The sequence below is a fragment of the Parambassis ranga genome, chromosome 7, assembly GCF_900634625.1.
Source record: "Parambassis ranga chromosome 7, fParRan2.1, whole genome shotgun sequence".
NCBI classification, from domain to species: Eukaryota; Metazoa; Chordata; class Actinopteri; family Ambassidae; genus Parambassis; species Parambassis ranga.
In genome coordinates, this window is record NC_041028.1 from 20,802,622 (window position 1) to 20,830,432 (window position 27,811).

The following is a 27,811-nucleotide window of genomic DNA, read 5'->3' on the forward strand; positions in this document are numbered from 1 at the left end:
AGCTCAAATAAATATATTGTTATGTAATAAGCAGATATGCAATAGGGCAGTAGCAGCAAGTTATGAATGATAATAAATGTATTTATTACTATGTAATATATATAAACAGGTATTAAGTAATAATATGCACAATAAACAATCCAAACTGTGATGACAGAAGGTCACTCTGCAGTTCTGTCCATATTTCAGTTCATTCAGGAAACAATAGTTCATTCAATGTTCCAAAAAAAGGTTTGAGTTCAAGAAAAAAAGGGGAAAACTCAAATAGGTCCGTAGTAGGAGGCCAAAAAAAAGGTTTTTATAATCCTACAGCGTCACAGGGTGATCGGGCAGCTCGCCATGTTGAACTGGATTTCAAACTAAAGGGAAAAACCCTGACCTAAACAAGGTCAAACACACACATTAAAATTCAGTATGAATGAAATGATCTTCCATCAAGAAAGTTAATACATTCATACATAATGCATAATGATGAATAAATAATACCATTAATGCTATTGGTCATACAGCATATAACACTCAGGTTATTTAATGATAACATTTATAAATCAATCATTCAACTTTCAAGCTTTGGGTAAAGGTGAAGCTAATGATGCACTTTATAATAAATCAAATTAAATCAGCAATATGCTAATCACAGGTTCATAACATTTAAATGTTTAGACAAACAAACAATTTGTTTGTGCATGTCGATGGGTCAGTTCAGAAGCACCATAGGCCGGTTTGGCTTTAACCAGAAAAGCAACAAAAACTATACAAAACGAACAAAACAACCAATAATTAAGTATTCAGTCGATACTTTAACACTATGCCTAACGTTCGGCCATAAAAGTAACACAAATAGCACGGTCTATTAAAATAAAGACCGGTATTAACAGCGTTAGCTACGCTAGCTTAGCCATTAGCCTAGCGGTTAGCCTATAGGCTTTTAAATGGGCGACCGCGGCACCGCATTCGATTATAAAACAAAGTTCGCAGGGTCAATAAATGACTCGCCGCTGAGTGGATATTTACGGAGATGATGTAGATTCAATCGGCGCGGTTCGTTTGGGTCATGAAGCAGTTTAATCGCTAATTTTGCCAGAATGCTAACCGGAGCACGCCAACCACAGGGACGGCAGCGGCCATGGAGCCAGAGGAAGTGCGGGGTTTAGTGATGTGTTGCTCGTGAACGATTCGTTCGATATGAACGAATCTTTTATATGAATCGGGGTAACGAGTCCCCTCAGTGAGTGATTCGTTCTTTCGCTACATGGCAGGCAGCCGCATAAAGCTCAGTTGGCAGGACAGGAAACAGATATGATTCGTTCCTGAGTCGCGGTAGCCCCCGGATCTTCGTTCTGTTGTCACGTGACGGCCAAGCCACTCAGGCTGTGTGCCAATTGGCCAGCAGCAAATGATCAGCAAAGGAACTTGCGACTCGTTCACAGATCGTTCATACGAATCGTTCATACGAATCGTTCCGGATTGCTCATTTGTCACGCGAGAGCTGAAGCTCAGCTGCGGGGCTGTGGACTCAGAAACAAACAAGGAAATGAATGTCTGATATCTGACGCTCCTCAATTTGTCATGTGACACCAGGCAAACGCTATGTATTCATGAAATTATAATTAATGGTCTTTGCTTGTTGTTGATGTGTAGTGTTATTGTGTATATAATGTAAAGTGTGTTTGTAAATAAATGCTTTCTAAAATGACATCATGTTTTGTGTTATACTCTGCCATTAAATAATAAATATAATAGTACATTATCCAGTCATGAAATCATATGTAACCATTTTATTAAATTGAATCATATTAATTTAATCATGTTAAACTTTTACTTGTTAAACTTCATCCACTCTGCTGCACATATCTGTGTTCATTTAATGAGAAATATTATTATTATAATACGTTTACCTGTCCTAAACTAATCTGTGCATAACCCTGCTCTGCTGATGCGGTATCCCCTTCAGTCTGTCTGACAGACACATAACTGTTTAGCATTGAATGAGAAAAAGAGGTGGAAGTGTGCATCTTCGTTTAAAGACCACTTTGTCACTCTGTCTGTCAGCGTTTACACTTTGACAGCGCAACACGGAGTTCACTGGAGTTCTGTCACGGCACATGCCGGTGTTGCATCAGCAGTGCGAATCTGATTAACGTCGCGAGTTGCCGTTGTTATTGATACATTGTTTTCCACTGCCTGAGTTAATTGTTGATGTCTGGCATGAAAGGGTGTGAAAAGTTGCAATTGTTTGACTCTCATGAGAACGCTTTTCACCTTGTTACATTTTAATGTCGATTAAGAGTGGGCTATTAGGAGTGACGTGATCCTGTGCCACAAATTGAGCGCTACTGTCATCCATAGGGGGCTGTGACCCAACCGCCACCCATCCCCCAACATTTACATTAGGTGTCAGCCTGACACTGTCAGGGTTAAATCAGAACACAAACAACGAAGGTCTGAGCAGGTCTCCTCCTCGTTCTCGTTCATCGTTCATTTGTCACGTGATAGGCTGCTCAGGCTGCACGGATCAGAGCTGTAGATTCGTTCTCCTCCTCGTTCTCGTTCATCGTTCATTTGTCACGTGACAAGCTCCACAGGCTGCACAGATTCGTTCTCGTTCACAGCTCATGTGTGTGTGAAGCAGTACACTCTCGTTCATTTGTCACGTGACAGCTACCTAGTCACTGTGGCACTGTTAAACAACACTGGCAGGGAGGATGCAGGACAGAAGTCACTGTACCGTGGTGTGTATTTGCCCTCTTATGTTTTCACATGCTTTGAATTGCTTGTGGTAGTTATACTTATTATACTTTGTCCCATATCAATGCGCGGCACTATACTACAGAGGGACACGGCGCCACCGGCTGTAAAAATGAACGAAATGAACGAAATGACTCACAATAAGATTCGTTCACGTGAGGGTTCGAGAGTAACTGATTTGAGTCAGTAAAAAGAGTCGAACCTCCCAACACTAGTGTCATTGTCTCCCATTATCCCCAGATGGGACCGCCTCATTGCTGAGAAAGCTCAAAGGCTCAAAGAGTGCAGTTGTCTGTTTATGCACTTTGTTTTTATTTTTTATTTTTTTCTGTGCCGGTCCGTGAAAGTGTTGTTTTACATGATACCGGTCCATGGTGCAAAAAAGGTTGGGGACCGCTGCTCTACTACATTACCATTTATGCTGCTGTGCAAATTTGGTACATAATCCCTTTACATTACTGCACTATATCACATGACCATCTATGCTGCTGTGCAATGTTTGTAAATAATTCCTCTTATCTTTTTTTTACTGCACTATATTCTACTTTATTCTATTTAACTCTTGCTCTGACTGTTGGTGTTGTATTGCTGCTGGTACCCAAATTTCCCCGAGGGACCTTCCCAAAGGGATTAATAAAGTATATTCTATTCTATTCTATTCTATGTCATCACTGGTCAGATTCGGGAGGGGACCAGAGAACGCTACGGAGTCCGACATGGTTTTAGCTAAATTACACCGACTCAATATTAACTTTAGTGACCTCTGACTGGCGAAGCCGGGTGTCATTAACACCGACGTGAATTATAATCCTACTGTATTTATGCTTATTTAGTCGCCAATAACCAGGGTCGGCTTCTCAGCGGGTGTGTCGCCGAGTGGGGAAAAACGGTTCGATATATCAAGCGGCTGGTGGTGAACCACGGCCCTTTGTTTCGGGCTACGCTTCCTTCGAACCGCCACCCAACCTCTCTGACTTCCCGGCTGCTCAGGGGCTGCCGGGGTGCGGCTAACATCAGCTAAGGCAGGCCGGTCCGCACAGGCTAACTGCTGCTGGCTAGCTGCTGCGGCTACAGGTCTATTATCTAACTCGCTTAGCCTCGCCTCCAAGACTGTGAATAAGCTACACTTTGTGCACACCTCACGCTCACTAAAGGAGGCAGAGGAGTAGCTGAACATGTCACACACCGTGCAGTGAGCAGGAGAGGGAGATGCAGAGCGAGTGGAAGAAGCCATGCTAAGCGCTAATGCTAACCGCTAAGTTACGGTAAGCTTCGCTACAGTGGTAAACGAGAAGGGAACCCAGAAACTGGTGCACTTAACTCTAACACTGAGGTGCTTGTGTATTACCACAATAAAAGCAAACACAATATGTCTAATGCAGAAAGTCCGTAGCACCAACAGCGCACACCAAACAAACAGGACAGTGTCGAAACTAAGGATGGTCCTCTGACACCCGAGGCTTCGACACATGCGCGGTAGCTCATAAAGCAATTGTTTCGAACCACTGTGCCGAGGCTTGCTTCGGTCACGTGACTAGTGACGTTTGAACCACTTCAGTGACGTTTGAAGCAGTTGAGTGCTTCGAACCATGTGATTGGTTCGGTTTGTCATGTGAATCACCAATGAACCCCAAAACAGACTTTCCTATGCATTTCAAGTATTCTTAACACAGAATATGTGATTATAATTATTATTTTATATTATCAGTAATTATCCATGTCAAATCCCATAGCAGTGCAATTGAAATGTGATATTATTTCTAGGTCCGTCATAGTCACACTTACAGTCAAACGTAAGTGCCTGCTTTAGGAAAAATCATGTGACTTACACTTCACTCCTTTACACAGGATCGAAACCCTGTCACTAGGTTTGTGTTACTTACTGCAATTAAACATCTAAACAATATATTAGTATAATGGTAATAACATCTTCTTTAATATATGTACTGTATTGTGTTAGCTTCAAACCAGTGAAACCTGTAGTGGAACGAGACTGTGCATGGGCAGTCAAATCCCAAAGATCCATGAACCAATAACACACACCGCAGTTCATTTTATTCACCACTAGATGTCCTACTCGAGCTACTGTGTCAATGAAGCCTCGAGTAATGAACCTTTTTCTTGAATCAGGTGTCGAGGCTTCAACAAAGCCTCGAAAACCCATCACTAGTCGAAACAGGAAGTGACGCAATACGTTACCCAACCAAACAACGGCACACCGTAGCTGAGGAGACAGCAGCTCATGGCCACACACTACTGCCTTTGATCTCAGGATTCTGACGTTTGGTAACCATGGTAACCGCGTCTGACATGCAGTTAGACGCGGTCCCCACTGGTACCTGGGAACTAACATCTTCAGTTTTGGTCTTTGATGGACAAAAAAAGCAAGACGTGCATAAAATACATCAACTGATACCACAGCAGGTGACAACAACTACAGAAGCTACAAAGGTTGTTTATTGGCTACAAAGGCTACAACAGATGTTGTTTGGACACACACACACACACACACACACACACACACACGTGCAAGAAAGGAAGCAAAGCTGACAGACAGCGTTTTTTCTTTCTTTCTTTCTTTAAACATCTGCTCATCACTGCAACACAACAAGGCCAGGGCCTTCACGGTACCAGGGGACAGTACATCCTCCATGGCTCAGACCTGCGCTCCCTGGCCTGCACCGGAACATCCCGCGCTCGGCTCTGCCGGAGGAATACGGCGGCACTGCCTAGACATGCGCGCCTGGTCGAGACTGCTGCTGGCCTGTGAGGAGGAATTTATTGTGGAGTTCTGCCAGCCTGATCCACTAGAGGGCGTGGTGCTCCCAGACTCCATGCTGTTTGAAGGCGAGCAGGCCAGCGGGCAGGATGACGACACCTTCAGGAGGCTGCGCTCTCAACTTTAGTGATGAACACTGTTAGATGCTCCCAGCACGGAGAGGACAGTTTGGGTCCCCTCTCTGCTCTCACTGCAGCTGAGACTGACCGCCTGTGAGCTTATGGAGGAAGTCACAAGATTTGTGGCTAGTCGCCTGACAAAGAAGATATTTTTTTCCTGAACTGCCCCTGCCTAATATTGACATCAGACTTTAAAATAAAATATTAGTATTGATCTAAAACAAACATTTAGGAGCAGACAAGCTCACAGCGTCCCTGGTGTAACAGTTACAGATAAACAGGTGAAGCCTCCTGCAGCTTTTGACACTGTCATGACTAATGTAATCAACATTCCTCTACAGGGGAAACCTGATGCAATTATTAATATGTAATCAGCCAGAATTCATTGGGCAGTTTGCAAAAATCCAATATTGTGCATCCCTTGATGCATCCCAAGACTCGAGGCTCAGAGTGGATTAGGTTGAATTTTGGATGATATTTTCACTGAGTGCTGAGAATCGTGTCCACTACTGGGAGCAGTGGGTCTGAACAGGAGGAGTTATCACAGCATGTAGAAGCTGTTTCAGTGTACACGCAGCCATTCGAGCCAAGTTCCAGGACACTATGTAATATTTTAACCTCTAAAAATGCTTATGTCTTCAGTCTGTTTTCAGTGTTACTTTGGCCATCGGTCCTCAGTCCACAGGAACAGTGTTTGTGTATGCAACCTTTGGATATGTTGCCTTAAACCGTGGTATTACTCTTGTTGGAATTGTGCGCACCAAAGCAATATTCATGTGTATTCCCATCAGGGCCTGTCTTACATAATATTAGCTTGTTAGAAAGTGCTGTACTGTAGGTGGCTACTGGGGCCAAGAGGGAGACTTAAATGTTTAGCCAAAAATGTAACTCACAGAGAGCATTTCAGAGCCTTTTGTGTAGTCCATGTTTGAATCTTCTCAGAGGATTATTTTTATAAGTTCAGATAATCTGCCTTGTGGTTTTTTTCTGACCTGTTTGCCTGTGTTCCATCACACAGTCTTAACATAAGGCCATTACTGATCACAGGAGTCACGTGGGGAAAATAGAACATTCAGTCCTGACCTTAGAGACATCTGGTTTGCCAAACTAAACTGTGCAATAATGTTGGGGTTTCCTTCTGTAGCCCAGAGCTTCTGTTCCGTCTCTTTATGTTTTTATTTCACGCATGTCTGTGACTGTATGAGCTCTATTATTGTGTTGCAGGATATTTATTGTTCATGGTGAAGACAGTAAAGTGGAATAGAGGGAGTGCTATACATGTCTTTTGTTCTAGCTGCCTTGAGGGAAGTTGATGGTGTTTTTTTCAACATAATTGCATCTTTGTCGAGCCAAGTTCCCTAAACTGTGTCCAAGGGTCCCCGATGACAGGTCAGAAACAGAGTGCTGGAAGACGTAATCATCACAGCGTTAAAAGCAGAATATCAGATAATAGCAGTGGGATTAAAGTGCACTGTATTTTAAACTATGGGGTAGAGTTACGTTCCTCCCTCCACTTTAACTTTTCATCAGCTCGGCCTGGGTTTCGTGGATCAGGTGATGTGTTGTACACTAAACAAAGAGGAGCTGTGTGTGTTACAGTGGAGGTTCAAATACAGTACGTTTGGCTGGTGAGGTCTGATGCTGGACCCCGGCCATCTGGAACACTCGCACAGAACTCATTAATTCGTTCTGTGTCTCTTTCATGAGATTTTGACTTTAAACTCCACGCAGCCCACACCGCTATTGTTGGTCTGCTGTTTCCATGACATTCATTTGGTGAGCACGACTGTTGCAATATTACTTCTGAAGAAGAAAAGCTGTTTTATTAAAAGAGGCACTCAGCTGATTTAAGATGTGAAGTAAGAACCTAAACCCTCTGCTGTTTCCCCTGTGGCTTCATGTAGGAACTTTAAAAAGACTTATGATGAGCATGTTAAAATCATTTTAACCCAAACTCTGTTTCCATACAATTGAAAATGGACCAAAATGAGGACAATTGTCTGTACCTGTTTATCTTCAGAAGTACAGTTAGTATTCAGGATGCTGCTATGCAACAAGCCCATAAGATGGGAAAAGGGTGCATCAACACATCTTAGTTTCAGCCACCTAAGCAGGGAAACCCAGACTTCCTAGCCACCTCTTCCATCTCACACAGGGGATACTGGGGCGTTCCCAGGCCAGCTGAAAGGTATAATTCCTTCACCACATTCTGGGTCTGCCCTGGTTCCTCCTGGAAACCCTCAGCAGGAGGCACTAAGGGGCCTTCCAAACCAGACGTCCAAACCACCGAAACTGGCTCCAATGTTTAGGAGCAACAGCTCATGGAGCTTCTCCCGGATCACATAATTCACCATCATCTCTAAGGGAGACACCAGCAGCCCTGCAGCGGCTCTTGTTGTTTTTTCCCTGATCACTAACCACAGCCCTGCAGCCATAAATGAAGGCAGATGAACTGGTAAATTAGGAGCCTCTAACTCCTCTGAGATTCATTCAGCTGTTGAACAGATGTGGTTTATTATGAGCTAACAACATCTACTACAAGTCTCTCTGCCATTTTCTTGGCTACTATGGTAACACATTCTGCTGCAAAAGTCTCACACATTTCCTCACATCACCACAAGAGGGCGCAAAAACACATGTTTTTGTTTAAAAATTCAACCACAGCTTTTATAATGAGGAGAAAAGCCGACGTGGTAGTGCAGTTCCTCAACATGTCCACTGGAGGCTGTCCCCTAAAGGAGCGTCAGTCTGTATGTGCAGCTTTACTGCAGAAATAAACATAAAAACACATATTGCATTATGGAAAATAATTTTGATCCATCCTCTGAGCACTGTCAACTGTAAAATCCCTTAAATATTTTGCAACACACAAATGTCAGCCAATTAATACTAAAACTACAAACTAGCGGCATCATTGAAATAAATCTGAATACTGGAACCCTCCTGCAGGATTTGTTGCAGCTGCGCAGGACGAACAGTGTAACAGACCTCAGAGGAACATCTGTGGGTTTGATGTGAGTCTAAATAAAGCTGGGCGACATGAAAGCTAACAAAGAATCACCCTCTGTCTAAAAAAAGAGCCATCATGATGTGTAGCCTGTGCGTGTTTTCTGTTGGGAGCGCAGTGTGGGTTTGGCTCCAGCCAACAGAAGGAGTGGGAGCCTCCACAGGCGCGCTCTGATTGGCTCAGACACGGCTAACTCCATTTTGGAAAACAGCTGTTTGAAGACACCAACCTTTTCTCGTTGTTCGCCGACGGTAGTGAGGAAAACATCCCTGGCTGTGTGAGTCTCTTCGTAGCCACAGGTCGTTGTTTTTTTAATTCACTTCACCTTCGTGTCTGTTTTCGGGTCCGTTCGTGGTGTTTCGTTTTTGTCCGCCTGCCAGGAAACTTACCAGGAGATCCATGGTGTTAAATCTCCATTGTAACAAGTGGATAACAGAAGGCGACCCGACCAAGGTGAGTGCTGCTCTTTGTGTTACTGGACCGCATGCGGCGGGATTTTTATGCACATTATATATGAAAACACCAACAAACCGGGAGGTTTACTGTTCGGAGTGACTGCGGGGAGCTGCGGAGTCACGAAGCGAAGCCTCTCTACGTGATTTTTAGTTCGGCATTTTCCCGGCCAGCCCAGCGACCGACGATGGGCAATAATACATCTTTCTTTCTGCGCAGTGTGTCCGCTGCACACACACCTCATCCAAGCGGCTGCTGCTCCTCGGGGTCACGCTGCGCTCATTTAGGATGTATTCCCTATTTTCCACTGTGTGTGTGTGTCGCCTGTTTGTAGTGTGTGTGTGTGTGTGTCTCCTGTGTGTAGTGTGTGTGTGTGTGTCCTGTGTGTAGTGTGTGTGTGTGTGTCCTGTTTGTAGTGTGTGTGTGTGTGTGTGTCTTCTGTGTGTAGTGTGTGTGTGTGTCTCCTGTGTGTAGTGTGTGTGGACAGTTTAAAGGGCTGGCATGCAGGTCCCTCCCACACATTAGCTGCTGCATCTTCCCATCAACTGTGCTTTTTCTCCTGTCAGTGCACACACTCCACCACCTCCACCACCTCCACCACTGCCGCCTCCACCATCACCCATAAACATGCTGCTGCTGCTGCTTCAGATGGAGATGCAGCTCAGCAGCAGCAGCAGGCTGGTGGGGGAGCAGCTTGGGACCCCCCACTTTGCGTGAGTGTTGCTGGGCAAGTGCCATTGTTACCAGGCACGAGCAGTGGTGAAAATAAACACTGGCTCCTTGCCTGCCTGTGGTGCCAGTGAGCGTGGTTACATTTAATTTGCACTTTTTTTTGCACCGGTGTGAGGGAACAGGGGTCGTGGCACAGGTTGACAGGGAGGACATGTTTGATCCAGAATCAGGTACAATTATCAGCAACAAAATATAAAGCCGGTTACACCAAGTCTTTAATACAGACAGTTTTTGACTTTTTTCATTTGGATGAATGAATTCCCTCTGTTTTTGTACATGAAGGATTCACCTGTTTGCTTGTGATTGTCCAATTGTCTGCACTGATGGCTGGTGTCTGGCACTAAACTAAAATAATACCGTATTTTGAAAACTCTGGCTGCAGCCGGTGAAGCACTTCCATCCAGGTTACTGATGAAGTTCTGCCTTCTGCTTTGTAGATGTGGTTCTTCGACACCTTGACCGTGAAACGCAGCCATGTTTGGTCCCTTAAATAAGAAATGTAATGTTTGTCACACAGCGTCTTTCCTGGTTGAGTGTTTCCTCCTTTTCCCTGATAAATCACATGTGACAGAGGATTAGATTAGATTCTGCATGTCTGATGTGGCCTTCTTTGGAGCAGCTCTCCATTGCTGTCTCCTCTCTTTGTAACCAGCTAACCAAACATGGTCTGTTATCCATCAGAAAGGGCCAAGGGGGGGCTGGAGAACAGCCAGAACAGAGAGTGCTGTGATGCTAGAAAGCCCAGGCTACTAGACAGACAGAGAGAGAGAGAGAGAGAGAGGCGCACATGCCCTGCTGACCTTGGAAGCAGCCCTGCAGAGCCCCTTGTGTATTTCTGTCATATTTATTGAGTGAAAACAACAAGGCACGTCGAGGAAAAGGCATTTTCACCTTCTGCTCTGAGGCCTCATCTGTGACACCGGTTATTCAGAAAGATTACGAGTAATCGGGTCATTCCGCTGCGATTCCGATTGTCTGCAGTGCTGCATGACCAGCAGCGGCACAGACACCGTTCTCCACCTCTCAGTGAATATCTCCTCCTGCTGTGGGCTGCCAACAATAACATGATTACTCCGAGAACATGTGGACCCCTGTCGGCCTGCGCCCAGAGCGCCCAGCAGGGACACGATGGCTACTGTGTGCTTGTTCCTGTGTTTTTCCTCCATAAGTGGTCTTCTAAAATCCACTTGCAGTCCCCCCCCATATTTTGTATACATTATGTCATGCACAGCTGTCCTTTAAAGGAAGCAAGGATTCTTTCTGCAGGGGGAGGACTGGACATTACAGGCTTTAGCTAAATATAGCACTCTATTCTCAGAATTGGTTCAGATGCCTTCTAGATTTCTTTGAGATTATGTCCCTTCCATCCATGTTAAAGACGACACAAGTGTAAGAGGGTGAAGCAGTGTTTTAATCCTTTGTGAGGGCACTGCTCATGGCTTCTATTTTTGTGTGCTTCCTCCGTCCTTCCATCCTCCATGATTGGTTTAATGTGTACATATTTTTGTGGACTAGGATTTGTCAGTTCAACTGCGCTGACCTCCAACAACATTCTTCGTGCGGAGGCTGTAAGCGTCTCTGTTTTTAGCTTCTTGGCTTCCTCTTGAGGGGAAAATGAGCGCCATCACCCCAGCCTTTAGTGTCTTGTGTGACAGACGGAAAGACCCTTCTGGTATTCTGCTGACATTGTGAAGGCTTTAGAAACGTATATTTACTGTGTGCTAGTTCTTCCACATTCTTTACAGCGCCATGTCTGAGGTCATGTGTGTGAGCATCTTTAGTCGTCCTAAAACGTGAGAGATGAGCGTGTGCACATGGTTCGTTCTTTTCCTGCCACCCTGGTCTCTGGTTTTTGGCAGCAGTGCTATATTATTGATTATCTCTCTGCCGTTTAATAATGATGATGGAGATATCACAGATGATGGCTTCCAGGTACATGTGACGAATCCACATTAGAGCTGCTATAAATAGCCAGTCTGCATAATGGTCTCATGTAATAAAAGCTGCTCCGGTGAGGTTGGAGAACCTTCACACAGTTTTGTGTATGGATATGGCTAAAAGTGGGAACTCTTGTTAACACCAATAAACTTGTTATTGGAGCTTATAAGAGCATCCTAAGGAGGCATTGGTCAGTATATGTGCTGCTCCTTTTACTCAGTATTTGGTCTCCTCCTAACTTAAGCTGCAGAAATCTCCACCAGCTGGTCTGTAGCTGAGCCTGTGAGCTGTGTGGTGATGTAGAGGTAGTGTGCAGTGAATGAGGCTCCATAAAGTGGAGAGGCAACACGTCTTCACAGATTAAAGGTGTAATCTCTGTAATCTTGCAGGATTTTTGTCTTATGCTGGCCCGTCATGTTGTCACTTTACCTGTTTTTTCAGTTGTTTGGTTAGGTGTATAAAGTGATGTATTAACAAGCCTCTATGCCATTTTCTTGGTTACCATGGCGACAAGTCCTACTCCAGCTGGCAGATATCACTTATTTACACATCTGGTTTTTCTTCTGCATTAAAATGCAGCCACACTGTGAAATGAGTCCAGTGCACACTCACATCTTCTAACATCTATAGTGTCATAGTTTACTGGGTTGGTTTGTGTCTGATTTTTGCTAGTTTGGCTAACTAGCAGTGACGGCTTTGACAAAGACTGACAAGCTGAAGTTTTTTTCAGCCAGGAAAAGTTGAGATGAACCCACCTGTTAGTCATAATGCTAACATTTGTGGTGACCACTCTGTGAACAGGCTTGATGTGGAGGGAGTGGATTTTGAGTCACGGTGTTGATTTGTACCAACAACTGTGCTGCAGCTCCCTTTGTGTTTGACTTTCCTTTATCTGGGTGGACTGTTTGATCAGGATATACCAGCGCACCATTACTAAATGCTAAGAGCTGATTAAGTTCGACAGTATCAAACATTGATGTCATACATTGACTAAATAGCTAGACTATCCAAAAATGTGGCTGATCTGTGGGGCTGATCTTTTTAATTTAATTCTAGTTTACATGTGACATCATGTGTTAGCATACCACAAAACCTGACTCATTCAAAACATGTAAAGCAACAACACCGAGGGAGGCGAAGAGTCACGCTTGCTATGCTAACAGGTTCAGCAGCTTCTTGGTATATCTTCAAATGAAAGGGTATCAGGTTGGGGTACACGACGACGCACAGGTGTTGGTGTCAGGACTGAGAAGGAGGGAGCAGTGCATCTCTAATGATTACAAAGCTGTACCTCATTCAGAATTCTCCCCCTTTTTGTCGTTTGCTTGTTGACAGAGAACAGCTTCCAGGAAAGTGGAGCTAAGAAATACTGTGTGACAAACTCGTTCTTCTGACTAATGGATGAGCGGGAGGCGGGTGCTTCAGCAACCACAACCGCAGATAAACAGACACTTCTCTTTGCAGGGTTACTGGGGTCGAACGTAAGGACAGAAATGGAAGCCTCATCCTTAACCATATGTGGGCAAAAAAAAATCAGTTGTTGTGGAAACAGTGTGAGGAGTTTCTGTTAAAATGAAGCTGAAAACAAACAGGCTGCAGCTTCTCGTCCTCTGCAAGGGATCAAACTACAGGTTGTTACACTCTGAGGGAATGGCAGATTTTGGGTGGAGTCATTTTCGGTTTGGTGGTTTCCACTTTAGCCCGACAGCCAGTCAGAGATGAGCTGCAGCTGTATGTGGCTCTTTGCTTGTGACAGGATCATGCATAGATGCATTTTTAGGACCCAAATGTAGTTTGTCTTCTGCTGAATGATGTTTGGCTGGGTTCTCTTTAAAGTGGACACACGTGGGTTTCAGCTGATTTAATGCAGCACAGAAGAGTTACACCCTCTCACTTCAGCTGGATTGGCCACCATGGCTTGAGCATAAATTTCACAGAAAGGATTGAGGTGTTGAATACACACAGTTTGGAAGACAGTTTTTAATCAAGCCTTATTATGTAAATGGATTCTCACCCATGTGAACTGGTGTGGAAGTAAAATCGACATGTCCTTTTCTGGCCCATCAGGTTCGCTGAAAGATGATTTGATGAGAATCTCCCTGTCTCTTCCTGGAAAAAAAAAATGAATATGAGCTGTAATTATTTTAGACTGTGTGGCCCATTTGAAAGTCCATGTAATGCACATAAAGTGATGAAGAGCAGTGAACCGTTAAAGCGACGAGACAAAAAAAATCCTCCAGGGTAAAAGGAACCATGATCTTCACTGACTGACAGGGCCTCAGAGTCTCATGACCAGCTTTACGCCTTTATTTGATCCACTTTGGTAATTCCCAGGCTCACTTTGCTTCAAGATGTTTTATGGTTTTCATCTAAATCACAGAGGAGATGTTAATGCTGCTGACAGAGAGCACAGAGGAAAAGCAATATTTTAAAACATTCCGCTAGATTAGTTAGTCAGCTAGATTAGTTGGTCAGACAGCAGGTTAATTGCTGCAATTATTAATTATTATGAAATAAATCTTGACCAAATCTTGCCAGCCTCTAGAGGCCGTGGGGGGAACTGTAGTTTTTTAGGTTGTTACCCTGGATGACAGATTATTCGATGTGTTCCAGGACAATATGCAGTTAAAACTGCACAATATGGACAAATGTGGACATCCAGCCACAATATTTGTTTACAGGCCTCCATGTTTCTGGTTCCTTGTGTAGCATCATGGATGATGAGTTTGCTATCACATCAGGAGGAACCAGCGCTGCTTACCTCCCCCCCTTTTTTTAGAATATATGTGTGGAGGGTTGCTCTTTTGTATCCCCGTCGACTCAGCAAATCAAATCACATGACGCCCACATCCTCCCGGACGTGGGAGAAGAGTGTGATGATGCACAGCGAGGCCGTTGTCAGGTGAGAGCAACGAGTTGTTTCTTTAAATGACTGCAAATTGCAGAGTTAAAGAAAAAAAAACGGTGCGGTCTCTGTTGTGTGTTATTCTGTTCGATGAGAGGGCTGCGAGTGAAACCCCTCTAACAGGTGGTGCAGAGAAGAAGAAGGAGAAACCTCAGAGCGTGTGTTCTGTTACAGATTGGCTTGATGTGCTGCAGTATAGAGGAGGGCGCGCTGCATTTCTCAAGATCTCCAAAAAGTAATGAAAACAGGCTGTGAGGGAATAGTTCTTTATTTAGAAAGCACAATAAACATGCACACATTCCTTCTCTGCAGCTCAACCTCCTTCTTTTTCCATCCTTCTCATTTTTCCTCCATCATCCTCTGCTCCTCTCCTGTCCCCTCACCTCCTGCTTGTCCTTGCTTTGTCCTCCTCCTCCTCCATCTCCTCATCAACTGAAGGGTCTTTTTCAGCCTCTGTGTGTGTGTGTGTGTGTGTGTGTGTGTGTACAGAAAAAAAAAGATGGGGCATAAACAACGCTGGCAAACAAACCACCTGCATCCTGCTGAGGTCTCGTGTTGTTAAATGTGTGGACAGAAATAGAAATGGGCAACCTTGCAGTAGAATTAGAACAGATAGAGTGGACAGCGGGAGGGACATCACACAGCAGAGTGCCTCGCGTCACCCTGTGTGTGGTCTCGATAGAGGAGGAGCTAATCACAGCCCAAACAAAGCATTGATTAAGTGATTGTTTTAACTTAATTTGCAGCTTAAACAAGCCTGTTGTCCTTAGTAAACCAGATATCTGTGAAAAATAATCAATGTTATTGGTAACAGAGAACAGATCTTTGCATTAATGACGTATTTGGATATTTATAACCCTTAGGAATATCTACTGATGGTCTTCTGGCAGCTCACTCGGTGTAAGTGATTGGATTATGTTGCAGGTGTCAGCTTTTTGTAGGATAAGGTTTTATTTAAAATGATGTGAAGCGTGAAATGATGAAGGCAATACTCTGAGTCATGTCTATCACCATGATCTGAATAAACCAGACATACACTGATAATGGTGGCAGATGTCATGGTGAAGGCGTGTTGTTTGTTTTGGAAACAGGAATCTTTCGCATCATCATTTATCCATTTTACATTTGCTATTTATTGACAAAACTCAGGTGAGATGAGAACACGAAGAAATCACAAGTAGAACCGTGAGACTTGTGAGCATCAGCGGGCTGTTTATTCCACCAACCACCAGGGGAGTTTGGACTGGTGGGAAATGGTAGACTGGAGAGGGAATTTATGCGTGTTGTGAGACACACTTGACGCTGGCAGCTGCCTTAAAAAGGAAAAACGCTCTAGAGAAATGTGTTCATGTGCCGTAATAATCAGACTAATTTCGGCATTCTTGACATATGGGCTAAGGTAAACCAGAAAGGGGTGTTTACATGGCAGTGTCTTAGGCTACGTTCAGACTGCAGGCTGAAGTGATCCAAATTCGAATTTGGTGACCTGTATCTGATGCTGTCATGACAGTCTGAACAGCTCAATTCCAATTTTTTATATCCAACCAAAGCCACTTTCACATGTGGTCCTAAATCAGATACGAATCCGATTTTTTGCAATGCGACCTCAGTCTGAACGGCTATGCGGCATATATCCGACTTCTGCGTCAGTGAAAGGTGACAGACGTCACAATTCTGCGACACAGGAGCGGGCAGACAAGCGGTGTTGTTAGCAACCAGCGCCTGTTGCCAGGAAGTAGAGCCTGACTCTGACGCGCTCGCTCACAGACGAGGGAGATGTCGACTGTCCTGCCGTGAAAGTGACACAGAAAGGCGCTCGCACACGTATTCAAAGGTTCTCGTCATTCTGAAGTTATGAATGTTATGAATGAAGTCACGTCACTATCCCACCACCCCACACACATCTCTGTACAGACAGCTGCTGCTCTCTTCCTTCTCAGCGTTCTTAATATTATTTGGTTGTAATCATGTCGGCTACGATTGGACATTAACGTAAACAAAGCCACACAAGCACACATTGTGTGACGTCGTGTCCTCTTCTGCGCATGCAAGTCACTTCAGGGCCGCAGTCCATTCACACAGGAGAGTGGCAGCAGTCACAAATGTTTTTGTAAACACCAAAAAATCCGAATTGAGCATTAAGACCTGCAGTCTGAACGTAGCTCTATTCAGAGCATGCTCATAGTAGGATGAAAGTCAGAGAGCTGTTGTGCATGTGAATGTGGTGAGTCAGACTTCAGAGCAGGAATGAGGAAATAAGTCCTATTTATACTTTAAACTGACTGAAGGATGGGTTAACCTGTCACATCACAGTCAACAGGATACAATAGATAAGTCTTTATACTGTAGCGCTGGAAGACTTTTCTTGTTAGATAAACAAATGAGACAGCAGCGTCTCCGGGAACATCTGTCTTGCTTTTTGATGGTGAAAGATGTGGGTGCTCCCTGTGATGTGCATTCATTGTGAAAATCTGCTCCTCCTGACACAGTTGTCATTTGTTTTTGTAGCCGTCTGTGAGTCTCCAAACGAACAGTTGCTGCAAGAATCGGAAATGGAGACGTGAGAAATGAGGGTGTTCCCTTTTTTTTCTCTTTTTCTGAGGGTTGTAATCATGGCCTCATTTTGGAGTCCGGTTCAAACACCTGCTCCTGACTCAGCTGTGAATCATGGGTGGTTGATGAGAATCAGTCACACCCATCCTATTCACACACACAGACACACAAACAAACACAAACCAGGGGAATCCCACTAGCCTGAGGCGGTGCTGCTACTACACACTCGGTCTCATATGTCTGCCACTTCACTCTGTCGCTGACTGTGAGGCATTGGTTGATCAGTTCTTGGTAACCTAACCTTCACTTACCTTCAGAGATGGATATTTGACCCCTCTCTGTGTGTGTGATCCTGTTGTTGTTGCATTGTGTGAAGACATAGCAATATCATGATGGCAGCGGCTCTCACGCCTGCAGGACGGGTATTGATTGGCCCAGCTGTTGCTGAGTGAGCTGTGCTAACACAAGGGAGCACGTCTGTAGCAGGAGTGTTGTGTGTCTTATGACACAATCCTGCCATCTGTCTAACAGGTCAGACGACTTAGCAAAACTAAAAAAGTGTGTGTATGGGGGTTTCTCCTTTGTGCTCAGTTAAAGCAGCTCTGTCTAAGATGTTATTTCTTCTCAGCTGTGACTTGTGTTGTGAAGGAGTTTCTGTGTGATTGCTTGGTGATGATGTCATTTAATGTGTTTTTATAGGATTAGGAGCTGGTGTGCTTCCCGGGCTCCAGGCAACCAGCAGCTGTTCCAGGAAGTGAGTCCAAATATTCCAGTGTCACTGTTGAAACAGTTCAGGGGATTTTCCGGAGGGTGACTACTCTACATATACGTTCGAGTGCTTGTTTTTTTTTGAGCTTTTGACTGGACAACAGAGGGTCAAACTAACCAGCATCGTGTCAGAGAGTGCGTGCAGCTGTGGGCGGTGTGTAACCGGTCAGCATTTGACTTACACAAAGCATTAACAACACACTGTTGTTAGTGTTTGAGGACTGTACACAAGTGTGTGTCTGTAGTATCTGCAGTGGATGAATTTCAGTCAAAGAGCTCCACAGACAAGATGCCTTTTATGACAATCTAAGCTGACCTGTGTGAAATCATAAATCGTGACCACACATTGTGAATAAACACGAATAGACCTTCCCTTGTGTCCTCCGAACAGCTGGTTTGAAGTTCACTGTGGAGTTTCTGGCATATTTTTCCAAATATGGGTGAAGGGATGGAGCTGAAGAGTAGGTTCTAGAAGAATATTCCCACATTATATAACCTTTATGGATTTTCTGAAGAGACCAACAGTTTTTGTACCAGGCCGAAAGCATGTTTGTTCCTGCTGTTTTTGCTATATTTGTCTCAGGTTTCATAAAGAATTGTAAACATAGCATGAATCTCAGATGGCTCCACTCACCTCTGACTGGGCTTCCAGCAGATACACTGAACAAAGCATCGGCCTCTCTCCTGTCATGCCATAGGTCTCATCTTTACATTACCTTTGCTGAACATCTATATCATGATTAGTGTCATTTAATTTGAAGCACGTTCACTGTTCGTGAGCTCAGCAGCTAATGCTGGATCGTTGTTTAACAGCAGCCCAGCTGCCACACGATCCTACTAACCCACAGACCAAAGTCAAGAGGACCCTCTGAGCAGACACTTAACCGCACAGGTTGTCTGTGAAGTTCAGAATTGATTTTTCTGACCACTGAGGCTCATGTTGCTTTAGTTTGTCGCTGCATATCTGACCTTCTAAATCCAGATGAGCCACTGCTGCCTGAAGTTTCTAAGACAGGGAGGAAAGGATGGACGAGCATTCTTCAGTTTTTGGATTTGGACTTCATCCTTTTGGTTGTTTTGGTATCAGTATATCTTCCATAGCTGGCTTACACCATTTACACCAGAAGCATTTTTATCGCGTCTCCAGAGCGACATCAACCCCCACCAGATGTTTCTGAAGTGTGGTGTATCTGTGCGTATGTTACAAGCTCCCATGACATTCACAGACTCAGGTAGTAATGTACTGTTTACCTGCTGGTTAATGTCCTCTCTACATGTATCAGGCTGAGTTACAGAGCAGTTACTGAATCCTCTGGTTCCTCCATCAACACACACACAGGGCAGCTCCTCACCTTCCACTCTGTGTTGCTGCTTCTCTCCCTGCCGTTTCCTTTCTGATGGTATATCATATAAAATGTTTCTTTACTTCTAAACTGAATCTCTCCTCGTACATGGCTGTGGCTGTTTCTCTGCCGGTTGTGATGTTAAATCATTGAGGGTTCAGTCTCTCAGCGTTTTATTTTGACTCTCTGGTGTTCTGGTGCCTGACTTCCTGCCTGCTCGACGATGCATCTTGACACGACACAGCTCAGAAATAAAACCAGCACGTATCTACAGTGGAGCTACGTTTCTGGGACGCTCTGTTAGCGCCTGGTGTAAATACTCTCGTTAACTAAAACAGAAGCATTTCACGGTGGCTTCCATAACACTTCTGGTGTAAACCAGCTTTAGAGACCAGCGCAGTTGGCCTCTGTAACAGCGTGCCCCCTTTTCCTTGATGTAAACCGCACTGATTTGATCTTTGGTTTCTGGTAGTGGTGGATTAAAGTCTCAGGATCCACTTCAGAATTGGTAGATTGTCTCTTGACATGTTGACTCTCATCAGGGCACAGTGAGCGGACAGTTTGGTCGTTTGGAGTTTGTGGTGGACTAACCGCCTGGGCTCCTGTGTTGTGAAGGAGACCGGGCCACCTCTGTCCCTGACATGTTTGAATTCAGCCGTCCTACTAAAGCTGTAGGAAGGGAACACCCTCCACTAGTGAGGTCACCATGTCTTGCATGTCTGCACATACATACAGTGAAGCCTGTCACTCCTACATTTGGCCACAGACTTATCAATCAATATAATGTTTTATATGTATATCATCAGAGAAAGTCTGTCCAAGCTGTTCTTTTAGTTTCATGTGCAGAATATACTCACAGCAGAAACATATAGTCAGTGTGCTTCCTGTGATTCAGATCATTTATCGACCGAAGACATCGTCCATTCTCTGATACCGACAGCAACCTTAAGCTGAATGGTTTTTTTCTGGAGCGCCGATCTCTCCTGAGCGATCATTGATCTCCGAAGTGCTCTGAGTTGTGAAGTGGGGGAACCACAGCTCTGCTGCTCCACTGCAGGCCTGCCGAGATAATCTGTCTGAGCCCGATTGATTTTTGATTTGGCTGAAGCTTTTTGAAGAAGCGCCCTCACCCGGCTCCTTCTGTTTTATTCATTAGTTCACTCGAGACTTTTCCACAGTAGCTGATGCTAATGGCACTGGTCAGGCTTCTTATCTCCTGTTCCTCGGCTGATTCATAATGCCTCCAGGCGTCGGGGCTCTGTACACTCATCTTGGATGGCAATTATGTGTGAGTGGCAGTGAGCTCTTTCTGTATCTCTGCTCGGTTAAAAGGAGAAAGGAAAATTGCATCGAGTATCCAGTGGTAACTCTGCATGTCTGACAGAAGATGGAAGCTTCTACTGTGATTTAATAGTAACTCTGAGACTTTAAAGTGGCGGCGAGAGGTGCTGAAAGCCTCTTCTGACTCGCACAGATTTTTGCCTCCACAGCAGGGAAAGTTATAGCAGAAAAGAAAAAATAAACTGTTTGCCAAGTTGCAATATTCACTTTACCAGAGGGAAATTAAATCTTCACACCCAGCCCTGGGCCCCATAAGAATGAGGAAGGATGTGGGGCAAATATACACACGGCAGAGTTGAATGGTCAGGGCTTTTTATTTATTTATGAGAGGAAACGCGGAGAGAGGAACAACAATGCTAATCCCGACGAGGAAATACAGCTCCCTTGTGTTTGAATTGGGCTTGTTGTCAACCAAGCAGCTGCTGACATCATGTGAATAGACAGTGCCCAGACCACATTCGATGGGGGCTGAGAGGCAGCGAGCAGGAGGGCAAAGAGCTGAGGCGCACACACACACACACACACACACACAAGAAAGTGTTGCGCTTCCACAGGACGGTGAATGGATTTGTCTGGAGCAGTTTGTGTCTGTGAGCGGGAGCAGAGGAAGAAACTCTGACTACTTTGGTAAGATTGTTGTTGGATTTATCTTTAAAAGTGAGGATGATGTGTTCCTTTAAAGCTGGAAAGCCCCTTTTACTGATCAAATGTTGAACAGCTCCAGCTTCTTTATATCGTTGTAATCTGAATATTTTCTGGACATAAAAAGAACAATTTTAAGGGTCGTCTGTTAAATGTAACTCATTATTGATGTCTTTATGCTCTCAAAAACCTAAAGGTGTATATTTTACTGTCCTTTGTGACATCAAATCTCACATTGAAAAGCTAAAAGCAGCCAGCTTTCTGTCCATCAATCAAGCAGCTTTCCTGTTTTTCATTCATGTGCAGTGAATGGGTCACCGTGACAGGCAGGTGACCCTCGTTCACATGGAGAGTTTTTGCCTTGTCAATAATTGCTGCAAAATTAGTTGACAGACTTGAAATTGGTTGGGGAGATGGCCACTAATGGATGTCAAAAATTGGCAAAGAAGCCCGTCTTTGTGTCGGTTATTGCAGATAATGTGAGTTTATTACACACAAATCAGGCTTAAAAGGCTCCGGCGGGAGCGCAGTGAGCCTGCCTCTCTAATGGCCTGAGTGTAAGTAGCTATGCTGACTCATATTCCCTCAGTGATCTCAAAGGCTTTTGTTCCTAATATCTCCGTGCCAAAAACCTCTCCTCTTACATGCCCCCCACCCCTCCTGGTGTGGTCCCTGATCATGCTCAGACCTGTCCTGGAGGAAAGTTGGTGTTTGCTGTCATTCCCTGTGCTGATTTTAAAGGACAGTGCTGCTCCTTTCTTTCAAAATGACCACAACTTGAGTTGAGCTCAGCTCAGAAAGCCCTTCTATACACACAAACACACACAAACACACACACATACGGGAAACAACCGACACACACAGCGCCGAGCAGGAAGGAGCGCGAGGCTAAGGCGTGTTCAGCTCGTGAGTCGAGCTGCAGCCATTTCCCTTTGAGGATTGACTTGTTATTGTCTCCAGTGAAAACACACACCTGTGACATCTGTCCTGTGCGCTTGTGTTTCCAGCTGCAGTCGAGTTGAGTTTCCATGTACGCTCGCTGCGTTCTCCACATAAAGGCACCTTTCTGTTTAAATATGGAAGTTAAGCAGCACTATAAATAATCACAATTTCTGGAATGCGGTGCTGTTGACATTTCAGTGTGAAGCTGTGAATGGATCAAATCTGTGTAATGGGTCAGTTCATCGCACAGTTTGCCTGTAAAGGATGTTCCTATAGGGTGGCTCTCAGCTGAGACTGATTCGTCGAAGGTGAGGTGCAGCTTCAATAGCTGTTATTTATCCAGCAGAAATGACAAACATCTGTTTTTGTTCAGCTTGTGTAACCCTCTGAACTCTGAAGAAGTTATTTCTGACATTTTTCCCTCTCAGGGGAATATTTTACTCACGTCTATGCAAATATTGCAGTGGTTGCCTCAAGTAAAGAGCAGCATAATACACATATACCGTAAAACTTCAAACTATAGCCCGGGCCTTTATTTGCCTTTGGGGCAGGCCTTTAAGTATTCTGGCGAGAAAGCCATCCAGAACTAGCTGAAAAGTTGTCCACAGCCCTTTTCATTATTAATGTCATCGTACGTTTCTTTAGCCTTGTTTATGTGTCTCCAGGACGACTTCACACGTCGGCATAAATTGTTGTTGTTGTTGTTTTTTATGTTATATTTATATTTATATATTTGTTCCTTAAGAGAAAATTAGAAATCAGGCCAGCCTTTATATGTCCAAATCCATAATCGGACCGGGACTGTACATTTTACGGTTGACAGAAAATGAAAACAAAGTTTCATATCTTTCAAGTCAAACATATTTCCTGGTGCTCACAGGCGTTTCCATGCATTTTACATGCCTGCACAGGCCGTGTTTATACATATCATCGCAGTCACTTTGACTCCCATTTACATTTTATACAAATCACAGTGGGTGGAAAACGGGAGCAGCCACCTCTGCTTCGTTCAGTCAAGACAGCGCTACAAAAACAAGTACATCATCACAGTTAGCTTGGTGGATATCGAGGATCAAGTGATTTTAGTCTGCTTCTACCCCAGCTGAGGCCAGACAGGCAGAGGGGAGTGTTACTTGTCATCATCACCATCATCCCTCCATGGAAACCTGTAGTGATCTCATGGTAGGATTTGATCCACATGTGCAGGCAAGCCGACTAATTGAACAAACAAATGGAAGTTAGATGGGACTCCCAAAAGCCTCATAACAACTGGGAGGAGAGAAAAAGGCCAACGGCTGCAGTGAAGGTGCAGTCGGTGCTTGTTGTCTGATAGATTTGCTGTATGTTTGTGTTTGATAAGCTGAATGAAATGCAGATTTGTTACATACGGCCCCAGCCTGTGTGGCTGAGCGTAGCTGTAAGGGGAGGCTGTGTTTGACTGTGGAAGCTTCAGGTGGTGGGAAAAAAACATTTTTTGAGGGACAAATTATGAACCTGTGAGATCGGCGGCTTCCCACCCTGAGCTGGCTCGCTAATGACTGCACAGCGGTCGCTATCGAGATGACAATCAGAGGATCACACCACCATCTGCGGTGGAGAACACAGAGTGGCTCTTGTGTGTAGTGGGAGCACTCAGGGAAAATGCCAGCAGTCCAGAGCTGCTCAGTGACATTTCCCGAGGTAGCGCACCTACCTGCGAGGGCTTAAAAAGACCTCACTGTCAAGTGAGTCCCAAGCAGCGCCGCCTCCGTCTGCCCTCTCAGGGAATGACCCCGGCTGCTTCCTTCTTGGCATGTTGCTCACATACTGTACGTAAGAGAAGGAAAACAATCGTGGGACCTTTTTCTGAAAGAGTTTGGGAACCAGCTGGCCCCAGGTCAGCCTGCTGGAGCTGCATCTCATTTTCATTCCCCTCTCATTCTCTGACTTGCTTCCCTTCCAGCTCTCCCTGGTGTTTTTTTTTTGAAAGATTCATAGCTTAGCTGCTCAGCTGTGAAGCATCACATGTTTTAATAGAGAGTACGTCTGGATCTGTAGAGGAGTCTGCAGGCTGCGGGGAGACCTGTGGGGAATGAAGCTGCAGGGAGAGGAGCAGCTGTGTCTGATAAAGTCTCTCCTTTTCCACTTTCTGTGGCCACTTTTTTTTCTGGAGCAGTATTTTTTTTGTCCTCTGCCCTCTTGAGGATTTACAAACTCGATCATGTTTTAGTGGTTGGCAGGATCCATGACCTAGTTAAGTATGGACTGAGAACAGGAAACAGAAGAGGAACGAATGGCTAATGGAGCTGCATTTGCTCTTTCTGGCTCCACCTCTGCTTTTCCTTTGAATGGTTTCCATTCTTTTTACTCAGGCTTTCTGTATTGATCAGAGTGCTCTCCTATGTGTTTTAATCCACGCTGTGTAAGTGCCTTTAGGACTGTAGTAGCAGCATATGAGTGCAAGTGAGAGCTCTTTTCTCTTTCCCATAATTAGGGCGACCAATTAGCACAGATGTCAGTGGTGCCTTGTACGGAAATAGAAATTGCAATTATTAACACCTTCCTTCTTCTCTTTAATAATTCCCTCTCAGCTGTAGGCCTCTGTGCTTCCTAAACGGCTCCTTCTCACTCTCCATGCTGCTTGGTAAATGTCTTTGTGTCCTGTTGGAAATGCACAGAAGACAGTAAAACATCCTCCCACCAGCACTGAAAGAAGACAGCAGGGTTGATTTATGTGCTTCTTGCGACACCTCCGCAGCACGGCTGACATTCCGCCTCCTCCCTCTCTCTCTCTTCTGCAGGTGTAATGAGAGCGCTGGTCATGGACAGATGATGGACGTGGAGACGTCGTACTCAGACTTCATCAACTGTGATCGCACAGGCCGCAGGAACGCAGTGCCCGACATCTCCCCTGAGGGCACAACAGTGGCCAGCACCAGTGAACTCACCAAAGACATGGCAGAGATGGACCTGAAGGCTGCAGGTCAGTGTGGTGGGGGGCGGGGCATGTAAAGAGCTGATGATGATTGGCCTCTAAAGGTGACCAGCGCTGCAGCTCTCATGGTTAGTACCTGAACAAACTTATGTCATCGTCATGCAGCGGCCAAAGCTCTGCATGTTTTCCCAGTGATTATAGAACTACTCGCTTAAGAACTCAAAATATTTACACAAAGCGTTGATATCAAATGTGATTTAGACTTGATCCTTTCCTGATGCTCTAAACACTGTCCATAGCAACAGTCTGTTCTTCATAGCAACCCTTTATTCTTTACAAATAGTGCTAAACTAATATCCAACATGTAAAATGTCAAATTCATTTAAAGTAAGTTTTCTGTATCTTTTCGGGTGTAAATGAGGACAGAAAGGTTTGGAATTGGTCCAATGTTCAGTGAGAACACGATAACCAGCAACTGTGAAATACACATGGGGCATTCGTCTGCTAAAAGTGTTTGCTTTGTGTGTGTGTTTTACCCTCTTTTTTGGGTCTAAATGTTTAATAGGGAGCAAGAACGCTTTTTTTCCAGCAACCACAAAATCACATTATGGATCCCTGCAGACAGACATTTGTTCAAATCATTTGTGTTTGTGCATTTCTGATTTAAAAATGATGGCCTGAAGACAAAAAAAGCCACAGAAGGATGCTCCTGTTGTGTACACTGCACACTTTGGAGCAGTTTTAGCATTGACCTGGATGAAACGAAAGCAGTTTGTCCTGAAGAAAGAAAGTACAGGAGTATCCTGCTGCAGACACAGTGGAGGTAGGCTAATGTCTTCACCTCAAATTAAATTGCTGACTTGGCATCAGTACTCTCTCAACGGCTTGGCTGGAGAAAAGCACGAAAATGTGTTTTTAGTGGACTGTGGACCAATTGTTTTTATAGTTATAAGCATCAGTTATGACCTTATGGATCATTTAGACCCAAAAAGATAGGAAAACACTGGCCCTGAAGTCTAAAATTAGCTGACCTATGACCCAGGTTTCCATGGTAACATGGGAACAGTTGCCCTAAATTACAAAACAAGTATGAAGGAGGCTGATAGGAGGTGATAACAGCTTTTCTAGTTGTATAGTCTGAGTTCACTGGAACCTTCTATCCTTGCTGTATCAGAGCCATGGACTGGATGCACCAACATGTTAATAAGATGCAGACGGTTTTGTGCAGCCAGTGTTCTGCGTTTTGTAACCGCAGTGATGACACGCGGCCCTTCCTTCCTTTCAGCAGAGTGTTTTCAGGAGAAACATGTCTTCATATGACGCAAATGTTCCCCGTCTGACGGCTGTGCGTTGCTTTGTTGTGTTGTTGCCAACTTCCCCATCTCATCATGAGCGCCGTAAATCAAACAAGAGTCCAGTTCAGCGATGATATCTCATATCTGGCTGCAGGAAGTTGTAGTTCCTTCCTCAGGAGTCTTATTATTTTATCTAAAGGCAGATTTATTATATTTATATTTTTGATTCTGATCATATTTACTGACTGGGTTTTTATTTTTCCATCTGCAGAAGGAGCCCCAGGGGCCTCCCCAGCCCCCGAGGCTGAGGGCTCCACCAGCCAAGACGCCCAGGGAGGCGGAGGCCCGTCCTAAAGTCAGCCAGAGGGAGTGCAGAGAGGAAGCAGGTGAACGTGGAGTAGGGAAGTAGAGAGTGTATGTTGGTTGTCCTGACTGGACATGAGGACACTTTCACTCACTGCCGGCCTGTTTGGAGCTTCAGCGGCCTCGAACGTACGCCTTTTCATTGGATCTGATTGTAACACGTGGGACAGAACAGAGTAGAACTGACCACTGAGATGCTTCATACTCTGTTAGTCATTTATATTCCCGATGAGACCAGAAAGCACAGACACTCTGGATTGATGCGGAGATGGACCGAGCTAAACAGAATCCATTTATAACCACTCCAAACATTGCTCCAGCCTAATGTGAGACTTTGTCATGGAGGGCATATTCATAATCATTTGTTTGTCATTTTCTTTCTGCGTTTGTGTGTGTGTGTGTTTGTGAGCCTCTTGTTCAGTTTCACTGTCCCGTCTTTTCTTTTTACGGTAACCTACACAGTCTCCATGGTTCTGTCCTGTACAGACTCCATATTTATTGCTAAATGTTCAGTGATAACTTTGTGATAGCCATTTTTCTTTGTGTAATAAAATACTTATGAATTACTGTAACATTTTGTATTGAATGTTTTTAAGGGTTCGTTTCCACGGCCGCCGGTAGCAAATGCAGCACAGCAGGTAGAGAGGAGCTGTGAAGGTTGGTGAGTCCCAGCCGAGCAGGATTAATGAGTCGGAGGTTTTCATAAATTATTATTATTAACGCAGCGTTTGTGTACGTTTAGAATGGCCACGGGAAGCCGGGGTTTACAGTTTACAGGTCCACCTTGCATGGCCCTGCTGTTCCCATTTATCTCTATACAATGAAGAAAAGGACGTTTAGCTTTGTAGAGTTTTAGGTGCAAAGCATGGACGTCTTTTCTTTGCCTTGTGTGGAAGCTCTGCTGCACTAGAATAACATGAGAAGTTGTTTTATAAAATGTAATAGTCAAAACACTATTTATTATGTTAT

General features: G+C 44.5%; 1 protein-coding gene across 2 annotated transcripts; it reads left to right on the plus strand.

The window, feature by feature from the left end:
* The first annotated feature begins 8,834 nt into the window (after positions 1-8,834).
* Positions 8,835-27,414, plus strand: pkig (protein kinase (cAMP-dependent, catalytic) inhibitor gamma). Of its 2 annotated transcripts, none has more exons than XM_028409086.1 (3): positions 8,835-9,106; positions 25,051-25,232; positions 26,751-27,414. In XM_028409086.1, the coding sequence occupies exons 2-3, from the start codon at positions 25,079-25,081 to the stop codon at positions 26,831-26,833; spliced, it is 237 nt and encodes a 78-aa protein (XP_028264887.1). In that variant the 5' UTR covers positions 8,835-9,106; positions 25,051-25,078; the 3' UTR covers positions 26,834-27,414. The 2 variants fall into 2 exon arrangements, with proteins under 2 accessions (XP_028264887.1, XP_028264888.1); XM_028409087.1 differs by lacking the exon at positions 8,835-9,106 and adding an exon at positions 21,067-21,313.
* The last annotated feature ends 397 nt before the right edge of the window (positions 27,415-27,811 follow it).